Raw genomic sequence first — 19,441 nt, 5'->3', positions numbered from 1 at the left:
GGGATGTGGTGTTGCAGTGCTGCTCAGGCGACGACCTCCTCGAGATGACGGTATAGACGCGCGGACTGGATCTTCCAGCGGCGCTGGAGATGAGCTTCACGTGGACAGAGAACACTCCAACCGCAGATCGACGGCGGCACGGAGCTAGGATCGAGAGGCGGCGGCAGCAGCGAAAACTATGTTAGGGCAGAGCGGCACTTCGTTCTATTGCGGAAAAGAAGAAAAGAAAACAAGCTAAGGGAGATGACAAGGGCCTTTGGCATTCCATATATATGCAAGCTGACCCTTGATCTGGATGTTCTTTATTTAGAATTTGTGGTGCTGATCGAAATCGAGTTCAACTTGGCTCCCTAATCTGCTGCCGTGGAGTCCCATTTGGGACGAGATGTTTGACAGCTGATATCTACGTGATGAGGACGTTCTCTGGCTGGCTGCGGCCGTGGCCGGTGGGTTTGAGCCCAAACGGGAGAGACGAGTCGATGATGATAGGCCGAGAGCACGAATTGTATATTATAGAGTAAAAAGAAGTTTTAACAAAAGCATGAAAATCTCAGAGATAGATTGGAACCTGATGAACCCAAATAAATTATTTGGAGGAGAAGAAAGATTTTTGGGAAGCTCCAACAAAAAGGTTAAGCTTGGGAAAACATGGAGTCTGATTTCCAGAAAAGCTCGAGATAAATGATCATCTTGTAAAAGTGTTTTGAAAACTCCACACTCACAACACATAGTCAAGCAACAAGCAAACATCACATCAAACAAAAGCCTGTCAAATTAATTTACAAAATTTGAAAACCCACCTTTTTCTTTATCTAAATTTGCCAAAACTTAAACTAAACATGGAAAGTTCTACACAAATATTGAAAACATTTATTTTATTTAGTGTTTTCTATGCACAACCCACTACTGCAGAACCTAGCTATACTCCCGGTTCGCAACCCCCTTTAGTCCCGGTTTTAGAACCGGGAGTACGAATCCGGGACTAAAGGGCCTCTCCTTTAGTCCCGGTTTCGCGCCCGGGACTAAAGTCCACCTTTAGTCCCGGTTGGTAATACCAACCGGGGCTAAAGAGGCCTCCCGGCCTGACCACGTAGACCGGCCCTTTAGTCCCGGTTGATAATACCAACCGTGACTAAAGTTTTTTTTTTCCTTTTTTTTTGTTTCTATTTCAATTTTCGTTTTTTCTATTTTCACGCTGCTACTAGGTTTTTTTGTTTCTATTTCTATTTTCCTTTTTTTCCTATTTTTAATTGATGATTCATTTTGGTTTTTGAATACGCATTCTACGCTGCTAGAATATACGTACGTTTATAATGTTCAACATTTTGTATAAACGATAGTACGAAGGACATTTAGTCAAGGATCAGCGGTACAATCCTGTTCAAGTTCGTGCTGCATGGTTCGAGAGCTGAGCTTTTAAGTTAGCGTTCACTCTTCTGAGCAAGCGAGGTGGTGCTAATAGGTGGGACTGGCCAGCAATTCCAGCATATTACGTACTGGGCCGGCCCATCGAGGCTCCTGTAAGCGCCCGGGACTAAAAGACCTTTAGTCCCGGCTGATAATACCAGCCGGGGCTAAATGTATACCTTTAGTCCCGGCTCGTAATACCAGCCGAGACTAATTGATTTGGTCGTGTTCAGTTACATCGGTGTCAGCTCAAAAGACTGCCGGTTACACAAGCTTTAGTCCCGGTTGGGAACTAAAGGTGCCTTTTTAATCATTCAAATCCACACAAGTACACAAGTACGTCACAGCCAAGCACACAAGTACTCTCTGAAGCTTTACTCCCGGGCAAGCACACAAGCACACAAGTACTCTCTGAAGCTTTACTCCCGGGCAAGCACACAATTACTCCCGGCCAAGCACACAAGTACGTCACTCTTCGTTTCTTATTGCTACTTGTACGTCACTCCAAGCACACAAGCTTTAGTCCCGGCCCAGCACACAAGTACGTCACTCTTCGGCCAAGCACACAAGCTTTAGTCCCGGTTGAAGACAGCAACCGGGACTAAAGGTTCCTTTCTAATCCTGGGCGTAGCCTCCAGTCGGGAGTAGACTTTTACTCCCGGTTGGAGGGACCAACCGGGAGTAAAAGTTAACATTTAGTCCCGGTTGGTAGCTCCAACCGGGACTAAAGGTCCCCTGCAGCAAAAGTCTGCCACAGTAGCCGTTGGGCATGACCTTTAGTCCCGGTTGGACCTACAAACCGGGACTAAAGATCTCTCTAGTCCCGGGCACGAAATATACCGGGACTAAAGCCAAATTTCAAGCTGGATCAAAAGTCGTTTCTCTACTAGTGACCCAAAATTAAAAATTTTGGGGTGTGACACCATGCAACCCACAACGTTCGTTTTGTTTTATGCACAAATTAAAAAATTAAGAGTTACTCTACGAGAACTCAAAAGACAACCATTGTCACTTTGTCTGTTAGGTTGTCTTCAAATTACGTGGTACTATATGAAATCACCTATTAGATAACACTAATGTACTTGCTCTAACACTACAACAAATCCTCGCATCTACGACCAGAGTTTGGCGACCACGTACAATATGTGGTCGTCGGTTCCATCTGCAGTCCGTTCCGTTATTGCCCAAAGTTGTCCGACGACCAAAATATGCTCGGTCGTCATCCAGGTCCCAGCGTGGTCGCTATGCCTCGGTTCCTCTCTTCTCGGCGCCCACCTCCCGCACCCAAACTTTCACGCCGCGCCCCTCCATCACCCTAACCCTAACCACCGCCGCATCTACTTGATTGCTACCCCTATGCGCCTGGTCCCGGGCTCCCTGCCGCAAAGCCTGCTCTCCCGAGGGCATCTCCCTCCTCTCCTAACGTGCCATAGCAGGGGAGGACCTGGGTGACGGCGGCCGTGTCGATGTGTGCCCACCCTGCGATGGTGCCGGGGCTGGGGGCCTCCGCAGGTCGCCCTCTATGCACAACCGACGATATTTTCCGTCTGTGCTATGCGGCGACGAGGCCGGCGGCAGCCGTCGAACAGGTGAATGACTGGCTATGGGCGCCCAGTTGACCAGATCTTCAAGTGCCCCAACTGTAAGCCATCATCTTCCTCAATAGGATTTTCCTCAATCCTCATGTGCATCTCGAGTAGAGCCTGCACCTTCCATCCCCTGCAGCAGTAGGACTGGGTCGCGTTGTTCGCTCGAGGGATTGCCGGCTTCTCGCTGCCTATTTTAGTTAGTACAGATATGTTCCCCAATGTTAGATTTTGACATTTGATTGCTGTATTTTTCAGTAGTTAATAATTGTGGATAGGTTTTTGTCTCAACTAGAACACTAGATCAGATGATATGGTTTCCTTTCTTTCAACTTTGTACCTGAGAAAGTAATTTTACACGTTCCTTCATGGATGCGTGCTATCTACTTGAAGAACCCTGACTGTTGCTTTGGAGTAGAGGGGAGGGTACCTTTGTTGTCTATGAGATTCAATGTTTACTGTTTTGGATGTGTAATGCATCTTTAACAAAGGGAATTTGTTTGTAGATTGCATCTATGCTATCTTGGAAAATTTGCCAAGTGCCTCTGCTAATCTGCTGTTCTAAAGTCTTGAACCAAGGTAACGTTTATGGATTTCTTCCGCAGAATTCAGTTAATAGTATAATAAGCACCAAATGTCTGAACAAAACTGCTCGTGGAGAGTCCTTGTACTTAGTACTAATAAAGGTTGCCTATAATCTATACTTGTATAAATCTCGTATTTTATAATATGGATTACATCTTAAATTTTAACTAGCCTGAATGAATTATCTAAAAAACTGCCCTAAAGCTATTAATTTATTGTATCAGTAAGAAAGAAATTTGAGTATTGGTTGCCACCTGAATAAGAAGGATCTGGCCATTGATACATGTAATTTGATTTTATCTATACGAGCATTCCAGTACTGGACTGATAATGCTGTACGCAGGCTTCAAATTTATGTGAGTTTATTCTCTTGTTCTACAGAATGTAGTTAGTTTTTATTTGGTCTTTGCTTAAGTACTATGATTTTTACTCTTATCAAACATATGCAATATTAATATGCTGACTGCTTGTAGTCAGTAACATGAAAAGAATGCACGAGCCACTAAACTCCTCATGGGGCCAGGTCACGGCGGCAGTGATTAGTGCTTCTAATCCGTATTCAGATAATGCATCATGTTTCGGTTTTCCTTGCCAAATTTCTTGGCTGAACCTTTTGTGTTATCATGTTTCAGCTTATTCTAGATAATTATTCTTTCTAATCTGTATTCAAAGAATGCATCATGTTTCAACTTCCATGTCAAATTCCTTGTCTAAACCTTTGTGGTCTCATGTTTCAGCTTCCAGGCATTAACTTCATTGAAGGGGATGAGTATCATAAGATATATCAGCCTATGTAATGTTGCTTCAACTAGTCATTTTTCTTTAAGTTTGTACACAGTCTTAACTTTACCAAATGTGCTCTTCGATATATTGAAAATTTAAATTAGGGAGCCTCTTTCATATATATGAAAATAGCTTTGTCCCTCAACTGAAAATAGTAGAGTTCATGCTTCTTCATCCGTGTATTGGTACTGAAACTTTGAGGTAAAATAAGATAGGTTTGAGTTGTTATTATGTATTGCTTGGATGTCAAAATCTCAGATCTTCTCAGGCATAGTTCTGATATTCAGTGCATATTTGACATCAGTTCATTTAAGTATTAACTAGTTATTATTTTGTTTTGTTTATGCATAGTGTTAACATTGAAGTTAATGCAGGCTTTTCCTTGTTGAAAAGACCAAGCTGTCAGAGGGTAATGTTGCAGAGTGCCTCCAGTTGAAGATTAGTATTCTAGTTATAGTAGTACCGGTGGTTTTCACCTTCAAGCATAGCTTATTGCTGCTAATTCTTTGTAATAGGAATGGTCCTGAAGTGACGCACTGTTAGTTTCATGGTTAGCTGTTTTTTCCTTCTTCTTTTTTGCAAAGATATATCTTTATATGGTGACAAATTGGATAAATAATAATAGCTTGTTGTTGCAAGTTTATCAATTGTGTTTTCTCTGCTATGGACCTCCTCCTAGATGGGCTAACTAATATAAGACATTCTGTCATTCCATTGATACTCTCGTGTATGGCAAGAACAAGAAATCTGGAATTCCTCACGAGCAGAAAAACAACAGTGTGGTAAAACAGCTGTAATTCTCATTCTATTAATCCAATGAAGTTGTAGCTTATACCGTTGGAAAGATTATAAAATTCTCCACAACTTCCTTATAGAACATTTTTCCAAATTCTGCGGTTAACTTGGTCAAAAACAGTGCACAAGATAAACTGTTTCAGGTTCCAAACAGCACAGATGCATCGCCTTATGATTTTTGTATCTCTATAACCGAAATAGATATCGAGCTGATTCTTATGCTCAGAGAAAGATATTGAAGTCTATTATTGTTCAAAATTTTCTCATGATTTTTGGTCATCTAAGATTAGAGATATAAGCCGAAGAGTGCAGGCTGCTCCGAAAAGACAGGATAGAGGAAACAGAAGAATACCATATCCCAACTATTTATTTCATTCATCCTTATACCTTAGGCCTATAAACTAAATGAAATTGTGGGAACACCCAACGAGATCATTGCAGTCATTATAAATATTCAAAACAATCATGAGCATAATGACAATTGAACAAAGCACTAAAGGTGCACAATTCAATCATTGACTCAACTTGCGATACTATCATCCTCTTTATAATAGGGGTAACAATCCGAAGATTCATCTTTAGATTACGCAAGAAGGTGATGAGTGATAGTTCTAAAAGCATATCAAATCAAGGAGTGAAGATAAGAACAAAGGCTTTAAAATAAGCACCAAGGTAGAGATGAATAGCAATGGTAGAGATATAGTAGAGAAGAAAATATCAAGGTTCATAGAGCAATGGTTTTTGTAGCAACTTCTAAACCATAAAACGACTAGTTTCTACTAGGCTTGCGTCCTACAGTCAGCATTGCTCTAATACCACTTTGTCGCACCCGGTTTTAAGAACAAAACCAGATACACACCATATGTGAGCCTAGGAAGTCAAATCTCACATATAGCTACAAATAAGGGTAATATAGAAAGACAATGCTCAATATGTAACGTACTTAGTATAAAGAATATAACCTTAGATAGCAAACAGCGAAAAGATAACTCCAATCTTCGGGTGAAGACTCCAATTCCACAAGGACAACTGACTGGTTGATCACAATCCTAATTCCTCCAAACTCTAGCAATCCGGTATCCATCCGGGATTTTCATCCAAATATTTGAAAAATAAAGCAAGCGTAAGTACATGTCGTACTCAACAAATATAACATGGGGTTCATGAGGCTCAAAAGGCTGACACTGGTTAACTATGATTAGCTTTTAATGGTCATAATTTTAGCAAAGGAGTAGCAACAAGTTTATCACAAGCCCATGTAAACACATGATCAGGTAAACATAAATAATGAATAGCATAAATAGTAATCATGAGTGAGCATTTTTATCATCAGTATCGTTATTATTCATCATCATTAACCATTAGTGATCATCTATTCCGTAAGGGTTCCAAGGCCACTCGTGACCGTGAGCACGACTGATATACCAGTTTTACACTCTGCAGAGGTTGTACACTTTCACTGTGAGTCGTGATTTACCCTTTCGCTCGAGATAGCTAATCTCTTGACCCACTTCCAAGGAAGGTCGGCAAGGTTCACTATGAAGCCTTTCAAAGGTTCGTCTAACAAGTTAGGGCCATTAGATTCACTCGGCAAACTGATATAGGAACCCCCCTGTCGAATGGCACAATTCCATCACGGCTATACACATAAGAGTATAGGCTGTCTTATACCTGATTTGGCAAGCTATTCTTACGCCAATAAAGGTAACCTCTAACAAGCTAGAAAAAGTTCTCATACTGAGCTAAAGCCAGAGCCATGTAGCCCTCACAGTTGTACTGTAAGTCCCGGATGATCACTTACAGATAAGTCCTTAGAGAGAGGAATCTAGAGCACCATAAAAATAGCCTAATGCTCTAGCCCCCTTGATTCCATATTGCTAAAAAGCATCTTTTAATGTTTATTGCATATACCATTAGTCAAGTTACAAGATCATGGTTGTAGTTGGGCACTAGCATCATACTACCCAATGCAATAACCCAAAGGTATCAAGGCACATGGTACAAAGTACTAGGAAATCTTTAGTGGTTGTCAAGGTAGACACATGCAGCATCAATTAAATAATTAAAGGTGTATAGGTAACAAGGATGGTCCCATGCTATACTTGCCTTAAAATTAGATCCTTCTTCCAATCCTAATCTTTAAAGATCTGCTTCTTCATTCAACACGTAAAGCTCACCAACTGGACAAGATCATAAAGCACCACACAAGCATGCATGCAATCATACACGAAGCAAGCAATATATCTAAATTAGAACAGTACATCAATCATAGAAAAATAAGTAAAAGAGTTTGTGTCGGTGCAGAAAGTGACCAACTAGTAAATATTTGTAGTTTTGATGTACGTTGTGATCGGAGGTGGCCTAGCACTCAATGACACAGGATTTATACTAGTTAAGGCAACGTGCCCTACGTCTAGTCGGGGTAGGTCGATGACTTTATTCCTGAGCCTAGGTGCTCAAAGTCTATAGTGGGATTACAAACGAGAAGGAGAAAGAAGGGGGTATACAAGAGGTTCGGAAAGCTCCGACCGGAAGGGTTGCGGTCGGAACTTGGTGGTACTGTGGTTGTAAGGGGTTGGTGTCGATCTAGTGAGTCTGAGCTTGAAGAAGTCGATCTCCCCCTGGTTGGAGGGAGCGCATCCCCTTTTATAGATGAAGGGGATGACTTTACAGGTGAGAGGGGGAGAGTACAGATATTTCTAAGTCTTGCTGCCTATGGTGATGAAAACTGGATAATGGTTGAAGCCACCCAATACTGTCGATGTCGCTGTAGGATGTCAGATGTGTACGGAAGGTCGAGCTATCTTCTTCAGGAAGGATGACGCTGGGACCTGCAGAATACTTCTGGATGCCTAGTGGCATGTGAGGTGCTGTGCTATGTTCACCCGGTATGGCAAATCCTGGAGCCCATACCGCAATCGGTGTCCAGAGACACGCGGAGGGGGCTTACCATATGGGAGTTTCTAGCGGCCCCTACAATACTTTGTGTCAGGGTGGCTGCAGAGCACTGCTTCGTGTAGGGTATGGTCCCTGGTACAGTAGTGTTGACTTGTGAGCCATGCCTTGCCTTTCTCCGCACGCCTTCTGGTTCTTTCCGAGCGGGCGTCCCCGGTCGGATGGTCCCCAGTCGGCCCTTAGTGTGCCGGTCAGAGAAGTACGGTGAGCAGGCTTCCCGTGAGCCCCGGTCGCGGGGTCGGAGTCAGAGGCGGTCCTTGGGTCAGGCTTTCCGAGCGGAGGCCGTGCGGAGGCAGCCGGGGCCTAACGCTAGCGCTCTAATCGAAGAGGCTGTTCGGAGCCGGCCTAAGCCTGAGCTAGCGCCCCGGTCGAAGAGATGGGCTGATGGCGGCCTGGGCTTGAAGCGAGTGCTCCGGTCTATTGAGTTCAGACTCTTGGGCCGGTCCAGAAGAAGAAAAAGCTGTTCTTCTGGGGCGAGCCTTGGCGTGGAAGCTGGTCCCCGAGGGACCCCGGGTTTATGAACCCAACAGGAGCCCCCGAGCCCCTGGGCGATTCAGACAGAATTATCTGGGGGATTTTTGTCTTGCCAGCGGGTGCGCGTGAGCGCACGCGCGGGTGTAGCCCCCAAGCCCCAGGTGGTTTAGGCTGAACCGGTTGGGGGTGTTGTCTTAGTAGGTGTTTATGCATGTTTTTTAGTTTGAGACGGAATTTTGTTTAACCATGGCGTCGTTGTGCAGCCGAGGTGTTTTTAAGCGCGGGGATTGGATTGAGACAGAACTTAATGATCCCGGCGTCGGTGCACACCGGGGATCGGACGAGGAAGTTTTTAGTTTTTGAAACAAGCCCTGGCGTCGGTGCGCGCCGTGAACGGAAATAACTTAGTTTCGGATGCAATAGAGCTCGATCTTTGGCATCGGTGCGCGCCGTGGGATCGGGGAAGGTGGAGTCACGAGTGGACCCAGGCGTCGGTGCTCGCCGTGGATCGAAAGAGTTAGTTTTAGTTAGTGAAGCCGTCTGATGCCGTTACGCGAGTTAAGGAGTCGCGGTCCCAAGCCATAGCCAGATGTCGCCTATCCCGTCGACATGAATTAAGGAGTCACGGTCCCAAGCCGTAGCCGGATGTCGCCTATCCCATCGATGTGAGTTAAGGAGTCACGGTCCCAAGCCATAGCCAGATGCCGCCTATCCCGTCGACGCGAATTCAGAGTCGCGGTCCCATGGCGTTTAAACCCTCGAGCCTTGTCAGGCCTTCGTGGGGGTTGTGAGTCATTTTTGCGCTACCCCATCCGGTTCCTCACAACCGGAGGGGCTGAGTTTCGTCTCCTGTCCCGATCGCTCGGGCTCGAAGACTAGCTCGGTGAGCTCGCTAACGGGTGTGATCGAGTGGAATCCGGGTCCATCGTTCGTGACGGGGTCGGCATAGCCCTCTTGTGGCATTCCACTACTCCTTTACCTGCAGCCCGACAGATGCCTAGGTCATTCCATAGACCGACCCGGGTGGCCTGATAGCCTCTCCCTCGATGGAGATTCTATGGCGAGAGGATCAGGATCGAACGAGAAGGTTGAGATAACCCGGTTTGCCAGACCAGGCGAAGGCCGCACGGTGCTCATCTACGGTTTTCTCCCCTGGCTCTGTTTGGTTGCTCATGTCGAATGAGGCAAGCCACCGCTTCGTGGCGCAACATAGAGCGTTTTGGTGCATTTCGCTGCATGTGCGATGCTTAGTTCCTGAGCCCCCGGGCGGTTCAAGCCCTAACCGTCCAGGGGGTTCAGGCGTATGAGATGAATGCGCGTATGGATGTATGAATGATTTGTAATGAAATAGAGGGGCTTTGATGGTGTTTTACCTTGAAGACTAGAGCGACGGGGTTCGAAGAGCTCCAGTCGGAAATGCCCGTCCAAGACCTGCGCTTGTCAATCGTGGGTTAGCTCTCATGTGAACAGTTTTGTATTTAATGAACACATGCTTACCTTGATGACCTGAGAGACGGGGTTTGGAGAGCTTCAGTCGGAAATGTCCGACCGGGACCCGTGCTCATCATTTGAGACGGAGTCAGCATGGCCCGCATGGGGCGCCCCTTCACTTCCTACCTGTATCTCAGGTGCTTATCCTGAGTAAATCGATCGACTCAGGAGGCCGGTGGATCTCTCCTGGGTGACTCAATTGACTCAGGGAGGTCTGGTGGTCTCTTCTGGCGAAGATTCCTCGCTCTTCCTTCCTTCTTCTTTCTCACTGAGAGTGCCTATACACTGCGGCGGTTCCTTAGTGAGAGAGGGAGAGGACTTACAGATCCTTTTGCAAACCCAGAGCATGATGTCGGATTGGAGGTGAATATCGCCCCGGTCTTGGCCGAGCCGGATGCCGTGCCATCGGGAAGTGAGCAGCTCGAGCCTTCGTTAGTTGCACTGTCGTCGGATGTCGCCGGGTCGGCCTAGTAGCATGTAAAAATATAATAGTAGTTAGCAAATGTAGGAAGTTTTAAGTTCGTGGGGAAGCCCCTGAGTAAAACGTTCGTGTGCTTAACAGTTATAATGGTATTTTGTTTTCTGTGATGGAGTCATTCCGTTTGGGGAAGCCTGTTCCCTTTCGTTCCTTAGTTTTCCCTTAGCATAATTTTGTTTTAAATTTCTTTCTCTCTCGTACCTGCCCGTTTGTTCAGTGGGCTACAACTTTACAAGCCCGGGGCATGGCCCGCGAGGCTCGACTGGTCGTAGCCATAGGAAAAGGCGGGGTGCGATCAGTCGGAATGTTCTAAAGCAAAGTTACGTAAGGTAAAACAAAAGAACAAACTACCCTTCCATTAGGGTACGAAGGAATTTTCCATACAGCAGTAAACAAAACAGAGAGGTAGTACTCAATATTTGTATATTTATGGAGCCCCCGAGCGACCTGGGTTGAAAGCGTTCGGGCGGGGGCGCTCTTACAGGAGCATGTGCTTTAATCGAAGGTGTTTAGACCGGTTCCTAAGGGAAAAAATGACGTAGATGTTCAATGTTCCAAGTGTTGTTGAGAACATTGCCATTGTTGTCCTCCAGCCGGTAGGTGCCCGGTCGGATTACTTCAGTTACCTTATAGGGTCCTTCCTAGGGTGGAGAGAGCTTGTGTTTTTCCTTTGTTGATTGGGTCCTTCGTAGCACGAGATCACCGACTTCAAGAATCCTTCCTCTGATCTTCCTTTCGTGGTACCTGCGGAGGGTCTATTGATAGCGAGCGGAGCGGATGATGGTTGTCTTGCGGGCCTCTTCGAGCAGGTCGACTGCGTCTTGTTGAGCTGTCGCGGCTCGGTCACGGTCGAAAGCTTTTACTCTCGGTGCGCCGTGGTCGAGGTCAGAGGGCAACACAGCTTCCGCTCCATAGGCCAAGAAGAAAGGTGTGAATCCCATGGATCGGTTTGGGGTCGTTCTTAGGCTCTAGAGGATCGCTGGGACCTCTGCAACCCATCGCCCGGCGTGTTTGTTGAGTCAGTCGAAGATGCGCGTTTTGAGTCCTTGGAGGACCATGCCATTGGTGCGTTCGACCTAACCGTTAGTTCATGGATGTCCGACCGAAGCCCAATCGATTCTGATGTCATATCCATTGCTAAAGTCTTGGAACTTCTTCCCGGTGAAGTTAGTCCCGTGGTCAGTGATAATACAGTTAGGAACGCCGAATCGGTAGATGATGTCAAGGAAGAATTTGACCGTCTCTTCCGAGTGGAGATTGGTGATGGGCTTGGCATCTATCCATTTGGTAAACTTGTCGACTGCTACGAGTAGGTGAGTAAAACTGCCTAGACCTTTCTTGAGAGGTCCTACCATGTCGAAGCCCCAGACCACGAATGGCCAGGTGATTGGGATGGTTTGGAGCTCTTGTGCTGGCAAATGGGTTTGCCGAGCGTAGAACTGGCATCCTTCGCACCCGTGGACAACCTCCTCTACATCTCGTAGTGCGGTGGGTTAGCAAAAACCTTGGCGAAAGGTTTTTCCGACCAGGGACCTTGGGGCCGCACGATGTCCGTAGATCCCGAAATGGACCTCGAGGAGGATCTATTTTCCCCGGCTGGCGAGGACGCACTTCATGAGTACTCCTGACGGACTCCGTTTGTAGAGTTCGTTACCAAGCACGACGAAGGTCTTGGCGCATCGAGCGATTCGTCGGGCTTTGGTTCTTTTAGGTGGGAGAACCTCCTCGAGGAGGTAGGCAAGTAGCGGTGCTCGCCAATCGGTTTGATCGAGTGCCAATACAGCGACGTCCGCGGGTGACGTCGTTATAGAGGTACTGGGGTCAGAGCCCCCGAGCGCTGGCTGGCTGTTGGGGTGTGCCTGGGTTGGACCTCCTAGGATGCGGGTGGACGGCTCATGGGTGTCATTGATGAAGACTCCGCTCGGGGGCGGATCTCGCCTGGCGGCCAGTTTTGTGAGGAAATCGGCGGTGTCGTTGTCCCTTCGAGGGACGTGATGCAGTTCGATTCCCTCCGTCCATTTGGCAACAAAGTCCGCGAGCGCCTAAGACTTAATCGCGGTGCGGGGGGTATACCTGATGTCATGGCCCATGAGTTCAAGGGCCCACTTAGAGATTCATCCCATGGTGTCACGATTGCAGATGATGTCTCCGAGTCTGTATGAAGTGACGACTATGACTTCATGGTCGGTGAAGTAGTGTAGGAGCTTCCTGGTGGCCATTAACATGGCGTACAAGAGTTTCTGCACCTGAGGGTACCAGACCTTGGGGTTGGTAAGCACTTCTCCGATGAAGTATACGGGTTGCTGCACTTTGAGCTAGTGTCCCGGTTCCTCCCTCTCTACGACCAGGGCGGCGCTCACCACATGGTTACTTGTCGTGACGTAGAGGAGAAGGGGTTCTCCCTACATGGGAGCGACGAGGATTGGGGCCAATGTTAGGAACATTTTGAGGCTTTTGAGAACCTACTGGGCTTCCTCAGTCCAGACAAAGGCGTCCGTCTTTTTGAGGAGCTTGTAGAGCGGCATCCCCCGTTCACCGAGCTAGGAGATGAAGCGGCTTAAGGCAGCCAGGCAACCGTCGAGTCTCTGCACGCCCTTGACGTTGTGTATGGGGCCCATGTTGGAGATGGCCGTGATCTTTTTAGGGTTGGCTTCGATGCTACGCTCGGATACAATGTATCCCAGCAGTTTCCCCTTTGGAACCCTGAAAACACACTTTTCGGGATTCAGCTTGATGTTCAACCTTCGGAGGTTTGTGAACGTCGCGACCAAGTTTGCGATCAGGTCGTAAGCTTGAGTTGTTTTGACCACTATGTCATCAACATAGACGGCGATCGTTGGTTTTGGCCGCTTGGCCTGATCAGGCTGGTCGAGCGGGTCGATTTGGTCGGTGAAGCATTGTTGCATGCACCTTTGGTAGGTGGCGCCAGCGTTCTTCAGGCCGAAAGGCATGGTTATGTAGCAGTACGAACCATATGGGGTGATGAACGAGGTTGCGAGCTGATCGGACTCTTTCATCGCAATCTAGTGATAGTCTGAGTAGGCATCCAGAAAGGAGAGGATTTCGCAACCCGAGGTGGAGTCAATTATCTGGTCTATGCGTGGTAATGGGAAATGATCCTTTGGGCATGCTTTGTTGAGTCTAGTATAATCGACGCACATTCTCCACTTCCCGGTCTTTTTTCTAACTAGGACGGGATTGGCAAGCCAGTCAGAATGGAAGACTTCCCTGATGAACCCGGCTACTAGGAGTTTGGTGATTTCCTCACCTATGGCCCTGCACCTTTCGTCGTCGAAGCGATGCAGGCGTTGTTTGGTGGGTTTAGAGCCCGGGGTAAGGCGGAGTGCATGCTCGGCAACCTCCCGGGGTATCCCTAGCATGTCAGACGGCTGCCATGCGAAGACATCACGGTTGTCGCATAGAAAGTCGACGAGCTCGCTTTCCTATTTGGCCGAAAGCTGGGTCTCAACCCGGACTGTCTTGGTTGGGTTGGTGGGATTGACACCCACCGCCTTGGTTTCCTCGAGCGGGCAGAAGGCCATCGAGGAGGTTGGTTTGTTGTAGTCTAGGACTATAGGGGTTGATGACTCCCCGAGCTGCAGGAGCTCGGACGAGTTGACGACCGCGGTGGCGAGGTCATAGTGCTCGCGGTCACACTCGAAGGCGTGTGAAAAGGTGCTACTCACTGTGATGATACCGTTTGGTCCCGGCATCTTCAGCTTGAGGTAGGTGTAGTTGGGGATTGCCATGAATCTTGCGTAGCATGGCTGCCCCAAAATGATGTGGTAGGACCCCGAAAAGTCTACCACTTCGAAGGTGAGGACCTCTGAGCGGAAATTGGCTCGGCTGCCGAACGTGACGGGCAGATCGATCTGTCCGAGCGGGTATGCCTACGCTCCTAGGATTACCCCATGGAAGGGGGAGCCCGCCGGCCGGAGCTCTGATCGGGGGATGTGCATGGCATCGAGGGTGTCGACGTACAGGATGTTGAGACCACTGCCCCCGTCCATTAGCACCTTGGTGAGGCGCTTCTTGTGGACAATGGGGTCAACAACGAGCGGGTAGCGTCCTAGTCTCGCGATGTAGGAGGGATGGTCCCTCTGATCAAAGGTGATTGGGGATTCCAACCAGCTAAGAAAAGAGGGGACGGTCGTTTCGGCGGCGCATGCCCCCTTGTAGCGTACCTTGTGCTGGCGTTTGGACCAGATGGCGTCGGATCTGCCAAATATCATGATGCACTCCTCGGGTTTAGGGAAACCGTCCCTGTCCTTGCCTGCCGTGCCGCCCCTCCTGACTGCTGGCTCCTTGTCGTCCCCCCTCCTTTGGCTCTCCGGCCTGTCAGAGGAAATGTTTGAGGAGCTCGCACTCCTTATAGAGGTGTTTGAGAGGATAGGCGTGATTGGTGCATGGACCATCCATGAGTTTGTTGAAGTGGTTAGGCAGTCCCTGTTGGGGCTGCCTGGGTGTGCGATCAGCTGCGGCGATCAACGCGGTATCGTCCGTCCAGCGTCGATCCTCCCTGTTCTTTTTGCCCCTCTGAGTGGAGGGGCCTTCGTCTGGATCCGCGCGCTTGGGCTTGCCTTTGTCCCAGCCTCCGCTAAAGACTGCTCTAACGGCCTCCTCGCCAGAGGCATGGTTGGTGGCGACATCGAGTAGATCATGGGTGGTGCGGGGTTTTAGGCAGCCGAGCTTGTGGATCAGGGACTCGCAGTTTGTCCCGGAGAGGAAGGCGCTGATGATGTTTGCGTCGACGACATCAGGGAGGGAGTTACAACGTTGGGAAAACCTACGGATGTAATCCCATAGGGATTCGCTGGGCTCCTACTGGCAGCTCTTGAGGTCCCAGGAGTTTCCCGGGCGGACATATGTCCCCTAGAAATTCCCGATGAAGACCCTCTTGAGGTCTGTCCAGTCGCGGATACTATCGTGTGGAAGAAATTCGAGCCATGCCTGAACATGCTCCCCTACGCAAATGGGAAGATATTGGATGATGAAAAAGTCATCATCCACTCCTCCGTCTCGATAGGCGAGCCGAAAGTCTTCAAGCCAAATGCCTGGGTTTGTCTCCCCGGTGTATTTGGTGATGTTGGTGGGAGGCCGGAAACGCTGCGGAAACGGTGCTCTCTGGATACGCCGGCTGAAGGCCCGTGGCCCCGGGCCCTCAGGGCTAGGGCTCCGGTCATCTGGCCAGGGATCACGCCTGGGGCGCGTTTCTCCGCTTCCCTCGATGATTTGGCCAGGGTCCATGTCGCCTGCTGCCGCATGGCGGACGTCGTTACCGTGTCTGGCTCGACGATGGTTGCTAGCGACGCTACGAGCGTCCTGGTGCAATTTAAACGGATCAAATCAGAGTTAAAATGGAGAAGTTATGGCTAAAACAAAATCAGTGGCAAATCTGTAAATAAGTAAAAACGTATTTTTGAAGTGAACCGAACAAAATACGCTTTTGAAAGAAGAAAGCATCAACTGTGAAATACGCAATGGACGGCGGGTTCTATTTTGAAAAAACCAAGGGGCTCTTTAACAAAATTAGCTGACGAAGGGGTATCGGCCATCCACGGCCGCTGGATTAGAATCGGGTGGCTAGGATTGAATCGGGCGGTGAAAGGCGACGGTGGCCGATCAAAACAGGGGGAATCGCGGTGGCGCGCCATGGCCGGCGATGGAGCTCGGCGGTGAAACTCAAAAATGACCTTACGGCCATGGTTTTCGATGGACATGACTCGGGAGGAGAGAGGAGGTTGAGGCGAACTTACTACGGCGGATCTCGGCAGCGCGGAGCAAGTGGAGGCGGCGCTGTGCTTGGCGAGGCGACGGCGGACGGCGGCACGTGCTAGGTCTGGGGCTGTTCGGCGTCTCATCAAGAGCAGCTGCGACCCTGGAGCTTGGATTGGGGAGGCACGGGCGCGGGCATCCGGTTTATATGGGGTGGAGGCGGCTTGGATAGCAAGGCAACAGGGCAGCGTGGGCGGCACGGAGTCGGACACGGCGGTGATGGAAGAGTCCGAGGCGAGGACGAGAGGTAGCAGACGGCTCAGACAGGGCAGACCCACCTGTCGGCGCAAGAGAGGGAGAGGACGCGCGGTGCGGTGTGACTTGGGCCGATCGGAGCTGGGCCATGCGGAGTGGCGCAGAAGATGGGCCGGCGCGAAGCAGGCGCGGAAGGGAGGCCGAGCTAGAAGCGGGCCAACTGGACCAGCGCGGTAGGAGTGGGAGGAGAAAGCGGCCTGCGCGACGACTGGGCTACGACCTGGCTGGCTAGAGCTTCGGCCGGGGCAGCCCAAAAGCGGGAAAGGAGGGAGGGCGGGAAGAAATGGGCCTGCGGGAAGAAAAAAAGAAGCAGGCCTTCGGGCCTAATAAGAGAAAGAGAGAATTTTCCTTTTCTATTTTATTTTCAAAACCAATTCAAATGTAAACCAAATCAAATTTGAATATGATTTCAAATACACTTTTCAATTCAAACATAAATTAGAAATTTCGATAAGTTTTCAAAAATAAATTTTACAACTTTTTAAATTCTTTTATTTTCTAATTCTCTTTTCTTTTACTTCAAAGCCAACTTCAAAAACATTTTGGCATATTTTCAATTTGAATCAAATCCACACAATACAAAGAAACAAATGCATCGGCATGTATGCACATCTATGTTGCTAAACCTTATGATGAATTTTAATTAAATGAAAAAATTTATTTTCCTATATTTCATGAGCACAAAAATACAGAATTAAATCATTTTAAACCTATTTTCAAAAAGGGGCAAATTTTAGGGTGTTACACCTAAATTTACATCTAATTGCGTACCTACTATAACGATAGACAATCTACCGTAACTTATTAAATTTGCATCTAAATTAACATTCTGTCATTATTTTAAAAACTAAAGATCCCTATGAATCTACAGCTAAGTTATATCAACAACTTCGAGTACAAAAAATATTAATTTAACCATGAAAATGTATATGTTTCTTTGTGACCCAATTATATTAATATTAATATATTAGAATTTGATACAGTAAACATACATCCTGTGTCATCATGTAGATTATGTTCACATGCATGCATGAGCAGTAAATATATATGTTGTGTTTCAACAATCATGAAATATATTTTCTTAACAACTCAGATACTAACAATACTAAAAAATTATTTATAAGTATATTGTAAGAATGAGACATATCATTTATATAAGTTTTCACTTTAGACATTTAAACATTTTTATTAAAATGTTATGTATATTGATAATATAATCCTTCATATAATTTCTTGAGAAATAAATTTAACATCATAAGAAGTGGGTGTTAGTGCAGACCACATGGGGGTTTACTTTGGTGTAAAAAACATTATATTACTTAGATGTTCATATCCTCTTTAGTTTGTTCTACATGTCACTTCAAGCTCAACCATTGATTTTAAGTGACGTGGAAAATGTTTTAAATGTCTGTTCACGCTATTGTAGTACTTAAGAGTATAGTTTACGACATAAAATTGTTATTTTAGAAATTACAAAAGGAAATGTAATAAAAGATATAAGAAGAGTTTCAACTTAACTTTAGGGTAAAAAACATGTAGTAATCAATAAGAATTAAGAAAATCAAAATTTTATATTATTCATAGCATCATAAGATATAAGATGTAGGCTGCAACAAAAGCCACAATAGTTTAAGTTAATGTTTCAACTAAATACATAGGTGTGTCATACAAATTTTAAGGAAAAAACTATGGATATAGATGAAAAACATACAGATTACTAATGATATGTTTGTCACAACTAGATAGAGATAACATAGTATCTTTTGTGTCTATTATATTAGAAAATGAACAAAGTGAAAAACATGTAATTATTATAAATTTTTATTAGTTAGAGTCATTAAAGAATAACTAATGCTTATGTTATCTAAGATTCTACCCCGTGCAAAAGCACGGGTTGATGGAATAGTGTTGTTATAATTGGCTGTGATTACTATTTGAATTTGAATATGATCGGCAGGTTTAACAGTAATATGATGGGAAATATTTTGTATGGGCGGTTTATGGTAATAAGTCTCTAGAAATTAATTAATAGAGGCACCTACGTTACATAAACTGTCAATGTAAAATGTTTACGCAGGCTGTTGGCTTATGCTTTGCTGTCAGTGTAGATCCATTTACGATACTAGCGACAATCTTAAACTAACATCTTGTGTAAATAGATTTATATATACGATTTTCAAGCTGACACCAATGAAAAACGGCTGTATTTTCACTGCTGACAGTTCTGAAAACCGACCATGGAACGGCTGTATTTTCACTGCTGATGTTCTGAAAAGGTGTCAGCTTGACGATTAGATAAACCTATTCACAAGAGGTTAGCTTAAAAAAGTGGCACCAGTTGAAACTTTTGGTGTACTAGTACAATCTGGATTACCATATCCGCCGCCACCGTACCAGATATGCTAGTACTATACGAGACACGACCGTAGCAGCAGCAGAGTTAGCGCTGCACGTACACTGGCCGCAATTTATATTTGGCGCTCCCGGCTTCCTGCGGGTCCGGCGTCAGTGCTCCACGGCCCTCGCCACGCGATCACTAAGCCCGTAGCTAGTAAAGGCTGGATAGCAGCGCCGCGCCGTGGGTACAGTGCAGTTCGACGTACAGTATCATGTACCGACGTATACGTACATTAGTACATACCGTCTCCATCCACAAAATAACGTACTTCTTGTTTTTTTGAGAAGTCACACAGAACAGTCGTGGTACAAAATAAGTATCATTAGATTAGTTGTTGTAACATTCTAAAATTTACTCCTTTTGAAATAAATATAAATTAATTTAATTTTGTATTTTGTACTCATGAAAACATAGGAAAAATAAAAAATTTTCATTAAATTAAAATTTATCATAGGATGT

At 46.5% G+C, this 19,441-nt stretch overlaps 1 protein-coding gene across 5 annotated transcripts; it reads left to right on the top strand.

Moving 5' to 3' along the window:
• The first annotated feature begins 2,540 nt into the window (after positions 1 to 2,540).
• On the top strand, positions 2,541 to 5,004 carry LOC136505337 (uncharacterized). 5 transcript variants are annotated; one of them, XM_066500486.1, is made up of 5 exons: positions 2,541 to 3,049; positions 3,500 to 3,572; positions 4,052 to 4,116; positions 4,316 to 4,371; positions 4,736 to 5,004. In XM_066500486.1, exons 1-5 carry the CDS (start codon positions 3,011 to 3,013, stop codon positions 4,902 to 4,904), a joined length of 402 nt encoding a protein of 133 aa, XP_066356583.1. In that variant the 5' UTR covers positions 2,541 to 3,010; the 3' UTR covers positions 4,905 to 5,004. The 5 variants fall into 5 exon arrangements, 1 of the variants encoding a protein (XP_066356583.1); XR_010771172.1 differs by lacking the exon at positions 4,052 to 4,116; XR_010771173.1 differs by lacking the exon at positions 4,052 to 4,116 and adding an exon at positions 3,896 to 3,934 and having other exon boundaries at positions 4,316 to 5,004.
• Positions 5,005 to 19,441: the final 14,437 nt, after the last annotated feature.

This window comes from Miscanthus floridulus, chromosome 14, assembly GCF_019320115.1.
Source record: "Miscanthus floridulus cultivar M001 chromosome 14, ASM1932011v1, whole genome shotgun sequence".
Taxonomy (NCBI): Eukaryota; Viridiplantae; Streptophyta; class Magnoliopsida; order Poales; family Poaceae; genus Miscanthus; species Miscanthus floridulus.
This window is presented reverse-complemented; position numbering and strand designations above follow the sequence as displayed.